The sequence below is a fragment of the Pseudorca crassidens genome, chromosome 13 (genome assembly GCF_039906515.1).
Source record: "Pseudorca crassidens isolate mPseCra1 chromosome 13, mPseCra1.hap1, whole genome shotgun sequence".
Classification (NCBI taxonomy): domain Eukaryota; kingdom Metazoa; phylum Chordata; class Mammalia; order Artiodactyla; family Delphinidae; genus Pseudorca; species Pseudorca crassidens.
Window position 1 is genome coordinate 53196185 of NC_090308.1, and position 19788 is coordinate 53215972.

The window sequence follows — 19788 nt, forward strand, 5'->3', positions numbered from 1 at the left end:
TGGAAGAGTCCCTATAAGTCTTTAAACAACATACATGATAACTTGAAGGAAATGCTCGGAGACTTTGCTAACTAGATGAGATGCTTCATGATTCACAAGTGTTTGTCAGAAACGTGCAGTTGTGAACTGCTATCTATACTATAGATAACAAGGTCTGTACCAGAGCATTTTCAGCCATTGTAAGGCTGGAGCAGCATAGAGGTGTGCTGTGCATCAACTATGAGGTAGCCTTTTGCTGTAAACAGAATAATATTTCACCCATGTAAATGGACACTGTGCTTACGTCAGTGATATTCACATATGCAAGGAGTTGAGGGAGTCTCCTTTAGAGTACTTTTCACATGAAATAAAAATAGGAGAACCGATATCTGATATTCAGAAATTTTGATCTATGTCAAACTCAGAGGTAGTTATTACTAACATCAGTACATAATACTTACGTACAGGTCTAAGTTATTTGGTTTGTTTTGAGTAAGCAGGACTGTAGACTATTCTGTAAAGAAACAAAAATATTATATGGTATGTTCCCTGAGCAAAGTTCTTTGTCCTGAGTGTGTTATGTAATAGTGATAATATTCTTATATAAAAAATAAACCCCAACTTTTAATCATAAGATAGGTTTGGTATGTGCTTAGTTCAGTCTGGTGAGATGCTGAAAAATGATTTCAAGTTGCACCCATAAGGTCCATAGTTATAACATGTTTCTTTCTGTGTGTCTTTTTTAAAACCATGAACTCAGCTCTGAACTTTTTATATGTAAACAGGGAAGGTCCAATTCTCAAGTCCATAATTTCCTATTTCTAATAAGGTCAAGGAACTTTGGTTTGAATTTTCAAAGTGACTTATGTTTTGCATTTTTACTGTTAACCTGCTTATTATACCTGCTAAAAATTAAGCAATGCCACTTTGATTTGTCTACATAATTTAAATAAGCTTACGATCCTCACATAAGGCAAGGAAGTACTTCTCTATAGCTATTTATCACATTCAATATCGTCAAAGGTAAGCTTTGCATCACAGCACACTGATATTTCAGTATGTCCCATGGAGATTCTCACAAACACTGTCAACTCAAGCTGAGTTGGGAAGGGCTGGCGGCCCAGCCCGAGGCTCGCTCTCCTTCTGCGTGGCTTGCTTGCTGAAACGGCAGCAACTGTACAACAAGCCTCCCTCGGCAGGACACGTCGGGGAGGGAGCAGAAACTGTTCAGCAGAACGTGTCTCATTTGAATCTTGCTATTTTCTGGTTTTGATTATCTGAGCTTACACCAACAGGCTCATACACAACTATATTTATTGCCAAGGTTAAGCATTACCACTAATTGGTACCTTCTTGGAAATGTTTCCAAAATTGATCCGTAACATCTAGAACCAGGATGACACCAGAATGAATGTTTTTCATGACTGAGACCTGAAGGGACCAATACGATGACTGGCCCCCAGCCAGTTTACTACTGTAACTGAGGACCAACCTGAGAAGCACCTCTGTCCCCATCACTGAATGTCCATCCTGAATCTCCCACATAGGTCCCTTCAGGAGCAGTCATGAGGGAATTCCCCTAAGATGAACTGTATTGTATAAAATACTCCTAGCTCTCTGGTAGGAGAGGTCTGGGAACCTCCTACCCCAGGCTCATCACTCTAGTCGCCCGCCATCAAACACGGAGCCTTTTAATATTATTCAAGGTCATACGTAATTGGGCAATTGTGAGCATCCACTTAAATGTTCATTCTCAACCCTGGCATTTTACTCACATCTGTGCTGTTTTGTCTGTTTGTTTCAGAAATAAGTTAGGTAACTCTCCAGGGGGAATAAAAACAGCCACCAAAAACATACACCAAACAACTGGAGTTTTCCTCCAAGGTCTTCAGTAGTAAACAAGGAGGCCTCCACTCAAAGCGACGGTTAGAAGGACTGACTTGGTCAAGGGAAGCTGCTGTTGCCACAGTCCCTCAAAAACCTCACAACAGGTAAAAGATTATAACGAGTATCAAAATACCATTGAAAACAATCAAGTCACTACCTTTATACATTGCCCTCCCCTTCATTTCTCTGAATAGGCAACTAATTTACAATCAAAACGTATGAATTAAAAACACTGAAATATCGGCACAGAAATTACACATTCATTGTCTTTTCTGGAGTCATGTATCCCAGATTCAAAAAAGCTTATGGCAGTCAGAGGCATATGGAGTTAAGGTACTGCCTTCAAAGGGGGTGGGGTGGGGGACATACTCTACAGATATCAAGAAAAAGAGGCAATCCCAAATTCGGGAGAACTGATGTCTTAAAAACCTTTAGTACCATAGGATTGGCAGCGCTGAGATCTGAAGTATCCTTTGGTTCACATAAAAGGTAACAGTCGTGTTTTGTTTTGTTTTGTTTTTTCCTAATGTAATATAAAGGGAATGGTATTTCAAGAAAAACTCCAAGGGTTATTTTCAAAACCATCTAAAATGCTTTACCTGGGTTTTCAGTTCTTGGGGATGTCCAATTCTGCGAGGGAGGCTGTGTGCTGACATCTCTATACACACATATATAAAGACAAACCCTCTTTATATATATGTCTACATTCTATAGAAAATCCTCCTACACACACACACAGGCTCAGGCTCTCTCCCTCTCACACATGCACATACAGATACACAGAGCATCTCATCCTCTGAGTCACATGACACATGACACCCTGCTCAAAGGTAATTTGCTTAGAGTGATTTGCCTGTTTAAAAAAATTCACAGTTCCTCAACAGTAGTTAAAAATCCCAGGTCAGCTGCTGTTTGTGAAATACTGTTCCCCTGTATTTGCATGAGGTAGACTTCCCAACCGGGGAGAGAAAACGATAACGTTAAGAAAAAGGGTTATGTCTTTTTCCGTTTTTGAACGGAAGGCCCCTTTTTGCTTTGATCTTCTGGTGCTGCAGATGACTTTGTGGAGGAAGCTTCTGCAGGTGACGTGCCTGGCCACTCAGAGACCTCGGACCTCGCCTCCTGAGGAAACGGTGGTGACGCATAGCCGTGCCCACCCCCCACCTCTCGAGGGAACGCGGTGCACGGCTGGGGCTCTGCTTCCTGTCTTCCCTGAGAACCGGCGGGCAGCTGCACCACAGTTTTGTGAGGGCAGTTCGCCACCATGTGCGTGATGCTCTGACAGCAATGGCACTTCTTTGGCTGAGGAGGTAGACTACATTCCTTAGCATGATGATCAAGGCCACCACAGTTGTAGCATCTGCGACAAGAAAAACGAAAAGATCTTGAGAAGGAGCATGTCTCACAAAATAGGTCAGAAGTCGAAAATATACTAAAACACGCAGACTGTCCAAGAGATCAGCTTATTTTAATATGCCTTCTTAACAACAAACGTGTTGTATTAAACACAAAAGTCAATGAAACACGAGAGTCCGAAAGCATGAAAGACTAATCACTTCCATATGTAAATGACTGCTTTAGATTTGACAGGTTATTGTAAAGGAAATTTAGTCCACTAGAGGGCAGCCACGTTCAACAAAAAAACAACCAGCTAGCGTGGAAAAGGCAGTTAAAAAACACAGCTGTTGACTAAAATGCAACACCAACTCAACCAGCAACTGGGAAAATTATAGACCGAATTAAATATTATGAGTTTAACATTTCTTTGGGTGTTAATTATTTGCCTGTGGAAACCTGTTGAACTGGAAGAATTCTTTCCCATCGCACAAATTAGTGCAGTGAAATTTGATAAATAAGTCAGTCAGACATCTATGGTGAATGGTATTTGGGGAATTACCAAGTAATATTAGAACAAGATAGAAAGTGTCTGAATCAGAAGAATGCTGTAAAAGAAATCTTCTTAGATCAGATTAATATAGATTAATCTAAGCTTCTTAGATACTTAGATCAGATTAATAAAGGTTGATGCTAGTTCAGGGGTGGGAAAAACTTTCTTTTCTTTCCGTAAGAAGTTAGTTTTCCTTCAGGGTAAATTCTTCTAAGTTGAAATAAATATAAATCCATCTTTAATTAATACCTGAATGCACACTGGGGGCACAGCTTGTACTATATGTTTGAAATTCTGACAGCTTCCAAAAGCTGAGGAATTATTTGGAAGCTACATTGCTCAATTTCAGTCACATTTTCTTTCTTCTAAAATTTTATATTAAAAACAATAAAACACCATCAACTGGAGAGAATAAAATTTTATATTTATGAAGGTTTTTAACCTACTTGTTGAGTACAAAATTTGCTTACTGATTTGTCTCCAAATGAAACGTTTTAAGGGCTTTCTATTTTAAATTTATTTTCCAAATACATTTATGACTCCATAATTCTCATTATGAAATTTACACAATAGGTCACGTTTTTAAAAAATGATAGCAAAATAGGCGGTAACTGTGAGAATCAGCTTAAGATCATAATGACAAAATAATTATAATTAATTAGATTTGTGTGTGTGTGTGTGTGTGTGTGTGTGTGTGTGAGACTAGCAAGCTTAATAACTCATATTACCATATACTTCTAAGACAAACTACTATTAACCTACTGGGAAGTATATGTAGGATACTTATGGTTATGTATTTTTATCTTCTAAGTTATAGAGTGAATTTTTTTTTAATTGGCAAAAACTAGGATAACTAACAGCCTGCTTCTCCAGTTATCAATATTACCTTGCAAATTTTAGAATAATGGATTCACAAGATGGGCTTTTATTCTTTGCAGTAATTAACAAGTATTTATGTCAGGAAAAAAGAAAGCATCATATTTTCAAAAGTTAATGGGAAAAACTAAGAAATCACTTTTTATGATTAAATTATTTATTGTGTAATTACATACCTTAATAAGTTAATGAAACTATTACAATGCAGATTCAATGTTTTTTTAGCCACGTGTTCTAAGAGATAATTCAAAATTAAAGAAAAATTACTGACTAATGCTTGAAATTCAGGTCCCCAAAATACACTCAAAAATGGCCTCTTTGGGCTTCCCTGGTGGCACAGTGGTTGAGAGTCCGCCTGCCGATGCAGGGGACACGGGTTCGTGCCCCGGTCCGGGAAGATCCCACATGCCACGGAGCGGCTGGGCCCGTGAGCCATGGCCGCTGAGCCTGCGCGTCCGGAGCCTGTGCTCCGCAACGGGAGAGGCCACAACAGTGAGAGGCCTGCGTACCGCAAAAAAAAAAAAAAAAAAAAAAAGGCATCTTTGAGAAATATAAGCATATTACTTATAATAATGTTTTTCCACATAGTTCTCTTTTATAATGGAAAAGTGAATTCTTAAACTAAATTTGCCCATCTATAAAACAGCTTCTTTTGAATTAAATTCACTTCCTTGAGGATAACATCCACTCAGAAGCTCATTTTTCAAGACAGAGGAAACAGGTTAAAGGATTGAGTAATAGAGCCGCTCTCCCACCGACACATCAATTTCATCAGTCACTGTGGTATGTGCACTGCTACCCAATTCAGGGAACCATTTGCCCACTCATTTACCAAGGGGCTGATGTCAGAATTCCATTTTTTCAAATGGGGTCTTCCATCATATTCTGTATGTGTATTTACCATTACATCTGGGTTTTAAAAGTTACTTTTAAGGATACTACGGAATTTTGGCTTCCTTGCATTTTGATCTGCATAGTTAATTCACTCCCTTAGCTTTTCAGATTCATGCTATCATCAGGCCAGACTGCCTTCCACACTGAAAAGATTTGCATTCAGTATATTTGTGCTTTGCCTTAAAGGGGAGGAATGATATGTATTCTTCTCTTCTATTTAAACATTCAATGCCAATCACGCTTACTAGAAGTGCAGGTCACACCCCATTATGAAACTCCTTCCTTCCCAAGGGACCGACAGGAAAATGGAACAGCTCACAAATAATATCACACCACATTCTCCATACAAAGCTCTGGACGGTACTAGGCTCCTCTGTACACTCTCCACACCTCTCCAAATCAGCTTGCTTTTGTTAATTTGCATGAATTTTATGTTGTGACACGAGCATTAAAACAGGTCCCAGAAGTGATCAAATAGAATGAGAGGTGACACTACATAAAGAGAGAAAGTCAACTTTGCTTGTCTAAAAGTGTAACAGAAAAAAAATATAACGTAGGCGCTTCTAAGTATTTTAAAGTGTTAACTTAATAAGAATATATATGGAAACTTAGATCCATATTCTGGGGGGTTAGAGGGAGGCATTAAGGATAAGGATACAGTGATCTATAAACTTCTGAAGAGGAAGGGAATGCTGAAAGAACAGTAAGTAAAACAGTATCAGTGAGAGAGAACAGAGTGGGAAAAGTGCTAAAATCCCTGGAAAAGAGAGATGAGAGAAAGGATCAGTAAAGTTTCAAATGGGAGGCCAGAGGGGTAAAGAAAAGTCACAGATAGGAAAGAGTTTCAGAAACTAATCTGGAGAAACGATAACCAACTCTTTGAAGAGATTATCGTTGTTAACTCCGATACAGTCCAACTAAAATCCAGAAGTGATACTAATGACATTCAACAAGGCTACAGTTTTCGATTTTACTCTGTCTGAACACTTGTTATCTAATTCAATTGTGTGTCATTCAGCCCAAGACCTGGGAGTGCTGGATCCCAGTCTGAACGTGGGAGGTAGGAGGATGGGCAGAAATGCCATCACAGACCCCAAGAGAGCAGGACAGCAAAGGATCCAGAGTGGCAGAAGCAATATGCTCACCCTGTACCTCCTGAGGGTAAGAGAGACAGATTCTTAGGCCAACCTTCCAGAAGCCCTCATTTTATTCTGAAAGCTTCCAAACAATCTAAATTCACAACTGGGTATATAGCTTATTCACTCCATAGGATCTGCCCCAAAATACCAAGAGGAGAGTTGGAAAATGCTGATGAACCACAGAGCTAGAGACAGTTAACAGTGCACACATTTTCTGACCTCTACCAAAGCAACCTATTCTTTATGCACATTTGTTTCTTTTATTATTCTTATATCCAAACACCTAAGACTATAAGCCAACTAAACAATAAAAACATTTTAATCATGTTAACTTTTATATATTTTTCCTAAGTACAATGGTAAAAACATTGAGTTTTCAAAAATATTGGTTAGTAGTGAATTATGTTTATTAAAAAGGGTTCTTATGGAACAAATACATATTTAACACCAGAGAAATTTTTTTAACACCAGAAAATCTTTCATGTGTATCTTTCGAAATACAAAAGCCAGTATCCCCCCTCAATTACCTTAACTCATGCTAAAAATAAAATAATCTATCCACAGCAGGGCTGAACACACTGTTAACAGAATTAAAATGATAATAATAGGAATAATACTGAGGTTCAATTTATTAAGAGTTTACCATATTCCAGACATTGTGCAAAAGGTTTTTTATTTTATTTTATTTTATTTTTATTTTTTGGCTGCGTTGGGTCTTTGTTGTGGCACGTGGGATCTTCGTTGAGATGTGCGGGTTTTCTCTCTCTTGTTGAGGCACGCGAGCTCTGGAGTTGTGGTGCGCGGGCTTAGTTGCCCCATGGCATGTGGGATCTTAGCTCCCTGACCCAGGGATCGTCCGCTGCATTGGAAGGAGGGTTCTTTAGCACTGGACCACCAGGGAAGTCCCTAAAGGTTTTTAATATGTAATATAAAATTGACTCCTCCCCCAAATCCTATGAAGTAGGTACTAAATATCAACGTTGTGTTGATGAGAAAATTAAGACTCGAGAGTATACAGAGAAGGACATTTGAATTGAAAATAATAAATTTCACTTGCATTTTCATTATATAAAAACATTATACCCAACGATACTGATGTAAATTTTATTATGTAAAAGTCTAAAAACATATAAGCGTCCTGAATTTAAAATGCCAACAAACACACAGATTTGAAGTAGATTTTTCTTGAGACTTGGGTTACTATTCTCTCACTATGGTGTGCGGAAGTGAGCTTCTCTCTTTGAGCTGCTCCATCTAAAGGCTGTAGCTACTAGTCCAGGTCAGACTTTTCACTGCCAAAGCCCAGTTATTTCCCCCTACCCCTCTTGTACTTTCTATGTGGAAAGTTTTTAATCTAAAAAAAAACAAAAATCAGTAAATAATTTTTCCATTTTCCTTAATCATATGTTTAAGACCGTAAATTGGAACTTCAGGTTGATATGCTATAATCAGAGCTATCAAACTGACTCAATGAAATTCCAGCCAAAATAAAGAAAATAAATTCCAGTCATTGTGGTTATTAGCCCATGAAGCCACACTGTGATGTGAACAATTTATTGAGGCCTTGAAATAAATACTGCAGTGAGGGGCTTCCCTGGTGGCGCAGTGGTTGAGAGTCCGCCTGACGATTCAGGGGATACAGGTTCGTGCCCCCGCCCGGGAAGATCCCACATGCCGCAGAGCGGCTAGGCCCGTGAGCCATGGCCGCTGAGCCTGCGCGTCCGGAGCCTGTACTCCGCAACGGGAGAGGCCACAACAGTGAGAGGCCTGCGTACCGCAAAAAAAAATAAATTAAATAAATACTGCAGTGAGATTCTATTGGCTGGAGCAAATGTAAATTGCTCTTGGAGGGAAATTTGACAGCACATTTCAAAATATTAATATGCATATTCTCTGAGCCAGCAACTCTAACGCTAGGAATTTGCCCTACAGGAATATTCATTGATAAGCATAATGATTTGGGTACTAAAATATTAACTACAGTATTGTCCATATTGGCAAAAAATAGAAAAATTAAATGGTAATAATACCACCAACAATAATAAATACTTATAGTCAAAACCAGGTAGTCTGGCTACAGAGTTTTTGCTCTTTACCATTGAGCTACAAATATGTGAAAAGGAAAAAGGAAATTAAAGCCCACATATACTGAGAAACACTCTACAGATATTGAAAGGAATGAAGTAAAAGAATATTTTTTTAAATGAGGTAGATCTGGGGCTTCCCTGGTGGTGCAGCGGTTGAGAGTCCGCCTGCCGATGCAGGGGACACGGGTTCGTGCCCCGGTCCGGGAAGATCCCACATGCCGCGGAGCAGCTAGGCCCGTGAGCCATGGCCGCTGAGCCGGCGTGTCCGGAGCCTGTGCTGCGCAACGGGAGAGGTCCCACCAGTGAGAGGTCCGCGTACCGCAAAAAAAAAAAAAAAGGTAGATCTATATGTATTGACATGGAAAGATCTCCAAGCCAAATTAAGTGATAAAAGCAAACCACAGAATAATAAACAAAAGATGGTGTAATCTCATTTAAAAACACTATATATAAGTAAATATGCATTTTTAAATGCATGGAAAACCACTGGAAGGATAAACAGTACATTAACAGTGGTTACATATGGAGAGAATACAGGTAAAGGTGAAGGTGAACTTACATTTTTACTCCATAAATTCTTGTATAGTTTCTTTTTTAAATAACCAGAAAATTTATAGTTTACGTAATTGAAAAAGGAAAAAGAGCAATTATAAAGCTGCATTTCCATTTTATAATTTGACCTTCATTATTATTGCCAGTCATCTAACAGTTAACCTGTACATCAGCGATTCTAGAATCACCTTGGAAGCTTTTTAAAAAATACTTATGCCTGGGCCCTACTCCAGACCATTAAATCAGGATCTTTGAGGGCAGACCCCCCAGGCATCAGTACTTCTTAAAAAGCTTCCCAGATGATAGTGAGCAGCTACTTGAGAACCACAGCTGTCTACAGACCTGAGTTTACCGCCGACAACCTTGACCAAGAGAGAGCGCTTTGTAATCCCAACCACAAGGAATGTGGTTCAAAACAGAACACTGAATAGTCCCCAAACACTGTTTCAACAGTTCACCGGTGCCTTGAAAGGAAGGAGGAAGGAAAGAAGGAAGAAGGAAGGAAGGAAGGAAGGAAGGAAGGAAGGAAGGAAGGAAGGAAGGAAGGAAGGAAAGGAGGGAGGGAGGGAGGAAAAAGGTGTGTGTAGATCTTGTTTCTTTACTGAAAACTAAAAATGATTCCCTGAAACTTCTAGCTGTAAGCACAAAAGCCCACAACTTTTTACCATCACTGATTCCTGCTTATTTTGGAAGGAAAACATTGCAAAAATCTACTGAGTTTAGCTTCACAAGTAGCTTCTCTGTTTCTGAGGTTATTACTCAGTTCTTAGTTCATCAATCAAGGATGGGTTCAATGGGGATGCACCCATGTCATCAAAACGGGTGATAATTTACAGCTCTTGAATCAACTGCTCCATTCTCTAAACTTCACCATCATTACCAATTAACATTTATTGATTTCCCATAATAACTCTTTTAATTCTCCATCTTCTGTTGCCTCCATCTACAGTAATTCTCAAAACCATATAAACTTATTTCCTACAGAGATACTCCTGCAAACATTTCTAATGGCCAAATTTTTCTGGCTATTACATACAAATGAATATAAACATAATAAAAAGATCTCTGCTTTTTATAAAATCTGTTAGCCATGGAATTTTTAAAACCTCTAATATTTAAACTACATTTCACCTAAAATAGCACCATTAATAAAGTTACTACTGCCCACTCTGTTTTTTAAACTAAGAGAAAAATAAAAGTGCATAATGGATGGTTTAAAATCTGCTTATTAGTTAGACCACCCTAAGGATTGGTTTTCAAAATTATTTTTAAAAAGCAAAATTTAGTCAGTATAACTGCCATTCAGTTCTTTCCGGTGAATAACTGCTAGATGTTTGGATGGCTCTCTATGGCCTAGTGTTAGTCATAGTAAGCAAGGGTCAGTCTGATGTGGATGGAACTAATGTGAACTCAGAACTCGAAGCTGCTGGCAGAGGAAATGAAGACTCTGTGCCTCCTCCAAACCTCGGTGCTCAGACCATTTACTAAACTGATGTGGGGTTTGCACTGAGTTCAAAGGGTATTTTTTACTTACCAACTACTAACTTCTTTTATCATCCGGTTCTATGACGTGCTATTACCTAGATACCTTGCCTATCAGTGGGGACTCAACTGCTTATAATACCCATGCAATCATTTTCATAAACTCAAATGAAAAACAGAAAAAAAAAAACCACTTAAGAATATCTACAATGAGTACAACTTTGTACTAGATACTAATAAAATGTATGTGCATAGTTGGCTGGACGGTAATATATACATACATATGTGTATATATATGTATATAAAATCTTGTTTGATGTCTTTGCCTGACTGCTTTTTGGATTGTCTTATGTTTATTAGTTTTTGGACACTCTCTCTGATTAATGCCATGGTCTGTCGTCTGTATCATAACACCAGCTAAAAATGCCCCACAGTATCTTGACAACCAGCTAAAATATAGTAATAGTTCTATTCACAAACCTTTCATCATCTTATAAAAACAAGAAGATAAGATGGAAAAATGTGGGGGACAGATGTGATGAATGGTGGTGCAGGGTCAAGAGAAGTAGGGATGGAACATATAACAGTTTTTAAAGAGTAGAGGACATGAAAGGGAGAGAAATCACTGGAGGAACTGGGGAAAAGGGAGCCTTTTTCATGTAAGGGCCCTTCCACCACACGGAAGGCATCAGGCATTTTTGTATTTCATTCCATTATGTTTAAAAATAGAGTCAGAAAGTAAATTGGGAGGTGCCAGGGGCCTGGGAGTCGGGGGTGGGGAGGGGAATGGGGAGTTAGTCTTTAAAAGGGATAAGAGTTTCAGTTTAGGAAGGTGAAACATTTGGGAGATGGATAATGGTGAGAGTTGCACAACAATGTGAATGTACTTAGTGCCACTGAACTGTATAGTTAAATATGGTTAGAAAAATATGTTTCATATTATGTAACTTTTACCACAATAAAAAAACATTAAAAAAAATTACTTGTAGGTTATTCAGCAATTCCACGGAACAATAATCGTTTGTTGAGAATTTGCTACTTTGCACCACAACTTGAGAAGGAGTATAATAATGAATTCTAGGTCATAAATTAAATCTGTATTTGAAATAGAAATGTTATCTCTCTTTTAGGTGACAAACGACATCCCACACAGGTAATCCCTTCTGGCTAATGGAAAAGTTGAAAAAACAAGGAGAAAAATGGACTCAAATACAGATAACTTAATGCTTTCCAATTTCTTGGGAGTAAAAGCAGTTTGTTATAAAATAGGACCCAATCTTACATGCAGTGGGCACTCTGCCAGCATGGCTTGCATGATTCCAACACAGTTAGGGAGGAGTGTCCAGGTCAGGACAACACACACACACACACACACAAAAGCCACATGTATTTTTGAAATGGCAGTGTTACAACTATCCAAACTGCTGGTTTCTTGCTGGAACCAAGGTCAATGCATCTACCATATTTGATCTTATTGACCTTTAAGGTATAGTGTTTTTAGAAGGTTAGTGCAGGTATTAAATATGAAGGAAAGGGCTTCCCTGGTGGCGCAGCGGTTGAGAGTCCACCTGCCGATGCAGGGGACATGCGTTCGTGCCCCGGTCCTGGAAGATCCCACATGCCGCGGAGTGGCTGGGCCCGTGAGCCATGGCCGCTGAGCCTCTGCATCCGGAGCCTGTGCTCCGCAATGGGAGAGGCCACAACAGTGAGAGGCCCGCGTACCGCAAAAATAAATAAATAAATAAATAAATAAAAATTAAAAAAAATATATATATATACACGAAGGAAAGACATTCAAAATTTAACTTATCTTGAGATGGTTTAAATTAGGTATTTACTTAGATGGAAGAATCAGATTATAATAATCTGATTACAGCAATCTGGAAATGTTGGTTCATTTATCTATCACAGCAGCCTTGCTTGAAAACATAAAACCCCAGGGCTGCTTGGTTTCCACCACACCATTTCACATTCACCAGTGTCACAGGTGTGACATCTGCTGTAAATAAGCACTGGTTTGGCCTGAAGAAGGACAATTCCACTACTGCTCTTGTGTCAACTTTTATATATGTTTTTTCTTGCTCATCACATGATTTCTTTTAGGCTCTGGCTCAGGAAAACAGCCTTATTTTTATGGTTGACATTATTTCACAAATCATTCTAAAGTGATCTTTCTCCTTATGTTGTACGTTGAATTTTTTCATTATTAAACATTTGGTCAGAGGCACAAGAAATTTTAAAAGACAAATTTCATTATGATTACTTGATAGGTGAAACAGTAATTTGTAATCTAGAGAAGTAGATGTAAACATCAAAACAATATATGAGAAAATTTAAACACATAGTAAAAATACTTAAGGGTTAAAAAACCTTAGGTATTCAAATGAGGACTGCACAATTAAAAAGTGACTCGCTCACGTTTTGTTACACACACCTCCTCCATTAAAGCATAGAAGGAAGAGACAGCATGAGAAATTTCAAAGGAAAGAATGATGTATAGAGGTCAAGAATCAATTTTAGTGGCATGACTGATGAACTGCACAGAGGAAGGTTAGATAACAGTTCCAGATTTATGCTGGTTATTTGCAAGCTGGAAGCAAAAAGAGGGCTGGATTAAAAGATGCAATCCTGGGGCTTCCCTGGTGGCGCAGTGGTTAAGAATCTGCCTCCCAATGCAGGGGACATGGGTTAGAGCCCTGGTCCGGTAAGCCCATGCACCACAACTACTGAGCCTATGCTCTAGAGCCCGTGAGCCACAACTACTGAGCCCTCGTGCCACAACTACTGAAGCTCGCACTCCTAGAGCCCGTGCTCTGCAACAAGAGAAGCCACCACGATGAGAAGCCCGTGCACCGCAACGAAGAGAAGCCCCCACTCGCTGCAACTAGAGAAAGCCCGTGCGCGGCAACAAAGACCCAATGCAGCCAAAAATAAATAAATTAAATAAATTAAAAAAAAAAAAAGATACAATCCTAGTTTTAGCCAAATGAGTTATTGTTGTTGTTGTTATTTAGCCAAATTGGTTATTTAAAGCTTTGATGTTACCATGGCTTAATTACCTCTGATGCCAGTAATAATGCTGGTAGCATTTGAGTTTCTATGAAGAGAGTGTTAAAACAACTCCCTATTGTTGTATTAGTGAATTAATATTTTTACTATTAACACTGAATTGTTGCTATATTCCTGAATTAAGAAGAACTATGCGTAAACTTTCCACTTTGACAATGTTTATATGAGTAGCATTAAAATATATTTATAGGGGACCTGTCGTCCTAGAGCACGTTGCTTGGTGTGATCTACCCAAAACGTACCCTCAGGATTAATTCATGTGCAAGATGCAAAAGAAGACTGTGCCAAACCACCTCTATCTCTACAGCTACTCAGGAATCAGAAGGAGTTAAAACTATTCTGCTGAAATCACCAAGGAAAGACTTCTAACAATCGATAAATTTGATCTCCCATTCCAGCACCAGCTACTGCTGAGGAAAATGATGAAGTACAGATGAGATGTAAATGACCTCTGTTCACTTCCCCCTCTAGCCCAATTGGTCTTCCTGTGACTGGCTATATATTGCTCTTTGCCAAGAATCAGCAGTTCTTAAATTGTTTACCATGTACAGACATAGGTAGGCAAGTGAAAGCTGAACAAGGAAAATTGCTACTATGTTCAGATAACCTCTATAAACTGTGATATTATCTCCTCTCTGTGTAGGTCTCATCTTGAAAATTAAAGCCATGTCAGGTATTCTTGGCCTCATGGCTACTTCTTTTTTTTCCCTCCTTACTGGTTGCAGTCGCCCTTCACATCATCCCAGCTTTTCATATGACTAAAGATTGATGGTCAAGCTGCTAAGGCATCCTTGCAGATCTTTCCTCTCATCACTGATTCCTTAAGGAATTTTGTTTCCCTACTTGAGCATTTTAAGGCTGTGACTCTGTGAACACACAGCCACTAGTATAAAAAGAGACAGCTGTGGAGCTGAGGATGGAGGTAAAAACTGAAGGTAGGTATGAGAAGAGCAGATAGGTCCTTGGACGGAGCCAAGCCATGTCCAAATACTCTTAATAAGTGCAAACCATTGGGACTAGATTCTACACATTAACAAATTTATGTGTGCATTTCTATAAGCCAAACTATGGCTTGCCTTGAATACACTTCCTTTAGCATTTGTACAATGGAGATTTCATCTCCTTTGGTCATCCTTTAAATTTGGCTGGGAAAGTTTACATGAAGAATTTGGTTTTCTCTCAGTGGGACAAAAGAAACAAAGAAACTAAAGAATTTTTCTGTGTTTCTCTAACAAAAAAAAATATTTTTTTTTTTTTTTGGCTGTGCTGCGCGGCTTGCAGGCTCTCAGTTCCCCAGCCAGGGATTGAACACAGGCCAGAGCAGTGAAAGCCCAGAATCCTAACCACTAGGCCACCAAGGAACTCCCTAACAAAAAAATTCTTGACAAATATCCTGGTAGGTGTGGTGAAAGGAGGTAACCTTCTTTGGATGATACTTGATCTTGAAACTCTAAAAATGTATGTATTTCAGAAAACAAAGAAACATTGAAAAATATGAGAGCTACAAGTGGCAAAGTGTTATTTATCACACTTGAGTGTGACGTTCTCTTTATATGTTTTATGTTTATAATTTAATTGAATACAACATATGTGTAAGGAAAAAGTTGTGCTTCCCTGGAAAACTGTGCATTGCCTAGACCTAGCAGTCACAATTATGGATTATCTGATTCTGACTGTATGGGCGTTATCTTACAGCTCTTTAAATCGCCGATAATTGCAAAGTTATTCTTGCCCGTAGAGTAGCAAATTCTGCCCTGTCAGGTTCAATTTACTTCCCTTTCCCATGTGGAAAAAAGCTAGTGTTGCTTCCATTTGCATAATTTCAATATTCCTCAACTACAAATGTGTCTGTTCTTTGGATTCTCCTTTGAAAAGGTTGTAACATCTGCTTGTTTCCCTCATTTGAGTTAAATAAAATCTTTAACACTTGCTCATTTTATATCTGTATGAGAGTCATGATGTTACCTTTTTTGAAAACTGTCCTATAATTCTCATATAATAAATCTATCCCAGAGAAGCCACTGCATGAGATGCAGAGATCATTATGACATTATGATGACTTTGTTCTTTAAGCATATAACATCTAGAAAAGAGATCAGATAAATGCACAACTGACTTTAATTCTCAGGGTTATTGGACCCAATTTACGTTTTTGTGTTTCTTCTCAGTGATCTTATTTTTCCTATACCTTGAAACACTTTGTTCTTTCATAATCCTGGGAATTACACCCAACTATGCTAAGGAGCTGAAAATAGTATGAAAATTTAATTTTTTCCACAGAAGACATACAAATGGCCAAGAGATACATGAAAAGGTGCTAATCACTAATCATCAGGGAAATGTAAATCAAAACCACAATGAGATATCACCTTACACCTATTAGAATGGCTGTCATCAAAAAGACAAGGGAGGGCTTCCCTGGTGGTGCAGTGGTTGGGAGTCCACCGGCCGATGCAGGGGACACGGGTTCGTGCCCCGGTATGGGAGGATCCCACATGGCGTGGAGCGGCTGGGCCCGTGAGCCATGGCCGCTGAGCCTGCGCGTCCAGAGCCTGTGCTCCGCAGCGGGAGAGGCCACAGCAGTGAGAGGCCCGCGTACCGGAAAAAAAAAAAAAAAAAAAGACAAGGGATAACAAGTATTGATGAGGACATGAAGAAAAGAGAACCCTCGTGCACTACTGGTGGGAATATACATTGGTGCAGCCACTGTGGAAAACAGTACGGAGAGTCTTCAAAAAATTAAAAATAGAAGTACCATAGGATCCAGCAATTCCACTTTTGGGTATAGACCCAAGGGAAACGAAATCCTTATCTTGAAAAGATATCTGCACCCCCATGTTCACTGTAACATTATTTAAAATAGCCAAGACGTAGAAACAACCTAAGTGTTCATCGATGGATGAATGGATAAAGAAAATGTGGCATTTTTATATACACAATGGAATATTATTCAGCCTTATGAAGGAATGGAATCCTGCCATTTGCAACAACATGGATGAACCTCAGAGGCATTATACTGAGTGTAATAAGTCAGACACTGAAAGACAAATACCTATATGTTGAATCTAAAAAAAGTATCAACCTCATAGAAAGAATAGAAAAGTGGTTGCCAGGGGTTGGAGGGTGGGAGAAATAGGGAGAGGTTGGTAAAAGTATACAAACTCTCAAGCTGTAAGATGAATAAGGTCTGAGGATCTAATGTATAACATGGTGACTTCAGATGATAATACTGTACTGTTTAATTGAAATTTGCCAAGAGAGTAGAACTTAAATGTTCTTACAAAAAAAAAAGATAAAGATGTGAGGCGATGGACGTGTTAATTAAGTAGATGGGAGGAATTCTTTTGCAGTGTATACGTATATCAAGTCATCACAATGTACACTTTAAAAATCTTACAATTTTACCTGCTGACTATATTTCAATAAAGCTGGGGTGGGGAGGGGGCTTAGAATATTTCTCTTACAGAACTTCAGGCCACCTTAATGCTTTTTCTCTTCTCTCATATTTTATATAACTTTCCTACTTCCCAATTCACTATGCTGGAAACTCATTGAAACAAAGGTCAGGAAACTTCAGCACTTGTTTTTAGCTCTACTACTAACTAACTCTCCAACTCACTTTGCAAGATGGTGCTAAGACTTGAATTTTCTTGATTGTCTCCCAATTTAAACTGTCTGTGATCTTGGCATCTCTCTACCCTCACAACTCACAACTCAGCCTGATTTTATAACTTTATCTGAGAAATATTTGCCAGCCCCATAGTGGGCAATGGGAGGTAGAAGAGACCCAAATTTATCTAGAGCTGGGGTTGGAAAGGTGGATGGTGGGGAGGGACAAAAGTATGAGGAGGACAAGTCTTCTCATAAAAGCATTATTGAAACGAGTTGGTCCAAGCTGGGAGGAGAGGCACCTGAGACCAAAAGCAACTCAGAGAAAGAAAAAACAAGGGTGGGGGGGGGGGCCGATTTTAAATACCTAGATGCAATAGTCTAGATCTTCTCTAATTTTATAACCCTAAGTATCAGTTATGCTACATGTTCATTTGGAATTGAGATTATATAAATCATTACTCAATTGCCCCATGCAATCCTGGTGTTCAAAAACTGTTTGCAGAGAACTTAACCTGCTTAACATTATTTTGATCTGCCTCCAGAGAAATCTATTAATTATACAATTAAATAATTTTCTGAAACTGGCAAATAACCATATTGAATTTAAGGCTTTCACAGGAAAAAAAAAGAAAATTTAAAGATGATGTGATCATCTAGAGGGATGATAAAATAGTGAAATAAATCATCACTATTTCATCATCCTTGTTATTGCATTGCCCAAAGTTTCATCTGATCTTTCCAGAAGGTATAAAAGACATCAGGAGGGCTTCCCTGGTGGCGCAGTGGTTGGGAGTCCGCCTGCCGATGCAGGGGACACGGGTTCGTGCCCCCGGTCCGGGAGGATCCCACATGCCGCGGAGCGGCTGGGCCTGTGAGCCACGGCCGCTGGGCCTGCGCGTCTGGAGCCTGTGCTCCGCAATGGGAGAGGCCACAGCAGTGAGAGGCCCGCGTACCGCAAAAAAAAAAAAAAAAAAAAAAAAAAAAAAGACATCAGGAGACAGGACTTCTGTTGTCTTTTTCTTTTTAACTCTTCATTGAACACAGTTGAGAATTCAGAAATTTTCATTTTCTGTCCATAACAGCAAAGAGAAGAAAATGATAGAAGATATTTCACAATTGTTAGATGAAAAAGAACACAAATACAAAAAGACAGACAGTAATACTCCAGACTCTAATGATGATGATAAAATTAATCATATAAGCTAAATCTCAGATTATGAGTCTTCACATAATATATCCTAGAAATGTATTTTATCAAACTCAAGAATCAATGAGTGAACAATATATTTCTATGGACAAAAAGGAAATCTGTTATTCAGTTAGTCCTTCAAGGAGAATGTCATCATGCAGTATTTTTTTTGACAAGATATGTTTACTAAAAAGGACATGTAACAGGATGCTTTCACCTTTTATCAAGCTTGTGCTAGGGAATTTACTTGATATGATTCATAAGTAGATAAATGCTGAAGGCACTGACTGAAAGGAGATAAACAGCACAGAAATGAAAAAGCTCACTGAATTGATCATTCTAATCAATATCTAAAATGAAAATATTTTGTTGCTGCTGACGAGGAAAATGACCACCCTCTCTTCAACAAAATTACGAGCCATAAAAGTTTTCAAAGCACTGTATTTTGATGATAGAAGTGCAAGAAAAACCAGAGGTAATAAAAAGCCGGACTCTTAGAAATATATTTGAAATCTAGATCATTATTTATAAGATGGCTATGTTCCTGGCTCAGCTATGAGCAATTACTTTCATTCAAAGGATATTGCCAATTTTGGATGTGTATATCTTTTTTTTTTTAACAAGGGTTTTTATTTTTGCCAGTCTGACAGGTGAAAAAGAATACTTTTTTTTGGATGTGTATATCTTCACACCAGAAAAATATGGAATAAAATTTGAGTTTGTTACATTTAAATTCTTATTAATTTCTAATCCAGTTGTTTTTCACAACATCCTTTTATTTTTATATCTGTAAACTACCTGTAAAATGATGTTTAAAATATGTTTTACAAGAGTCCACTAAACTCAGGTAGTAACTGGTGATGACTATTCTTCCTGGTATATTGGCAGCTAATAAAACATAAGAGTTTGACAAATGGTGTAAGAGAAAGAAAGTGTTAACATCTTTTCAAGAGAAGACACGGTCACAATTACTGGGAGCAATAAGAATGGTTTTGTAAAGGAGTTGACCTGGCTACAACAAGCTAGTTAAAGGCTATTTAAAATGAGTAAGATTCGTTTAGATAGAAGAGAAAACATGCCATTTGAATATATGGCATGAATAAGAAAACAGAAGTGGAAAACTGGAGGATATGT

The 19788-nt window shown here is 38.5% G+C and overlaps 1 protein-coding gene across 2 annotated transcripts in view; it reads right to left on the reverse strand.

Annotated features, from left to right (window-relative positions):
- Positions 1–2859: 2859 nt before the first annotated feature.
- LIN28B (lin-28 homolog B) overlaps positions 2860–19788 on the reverse strand; it is a 123203-nt gene continuing 106274 nt past the window's right edge. For both annotated transcript variants that reach the window (XM_067702953.1, XM_067702954.1), the window contains exon 4: positions 2860–3226. In XM_067702953.1, the coding sequence (XP_067559054.1) occupies positions 2860–3226 (367 nt within the window). The remainder of the gene's footprint in view (positions 3227–19788) is intronic.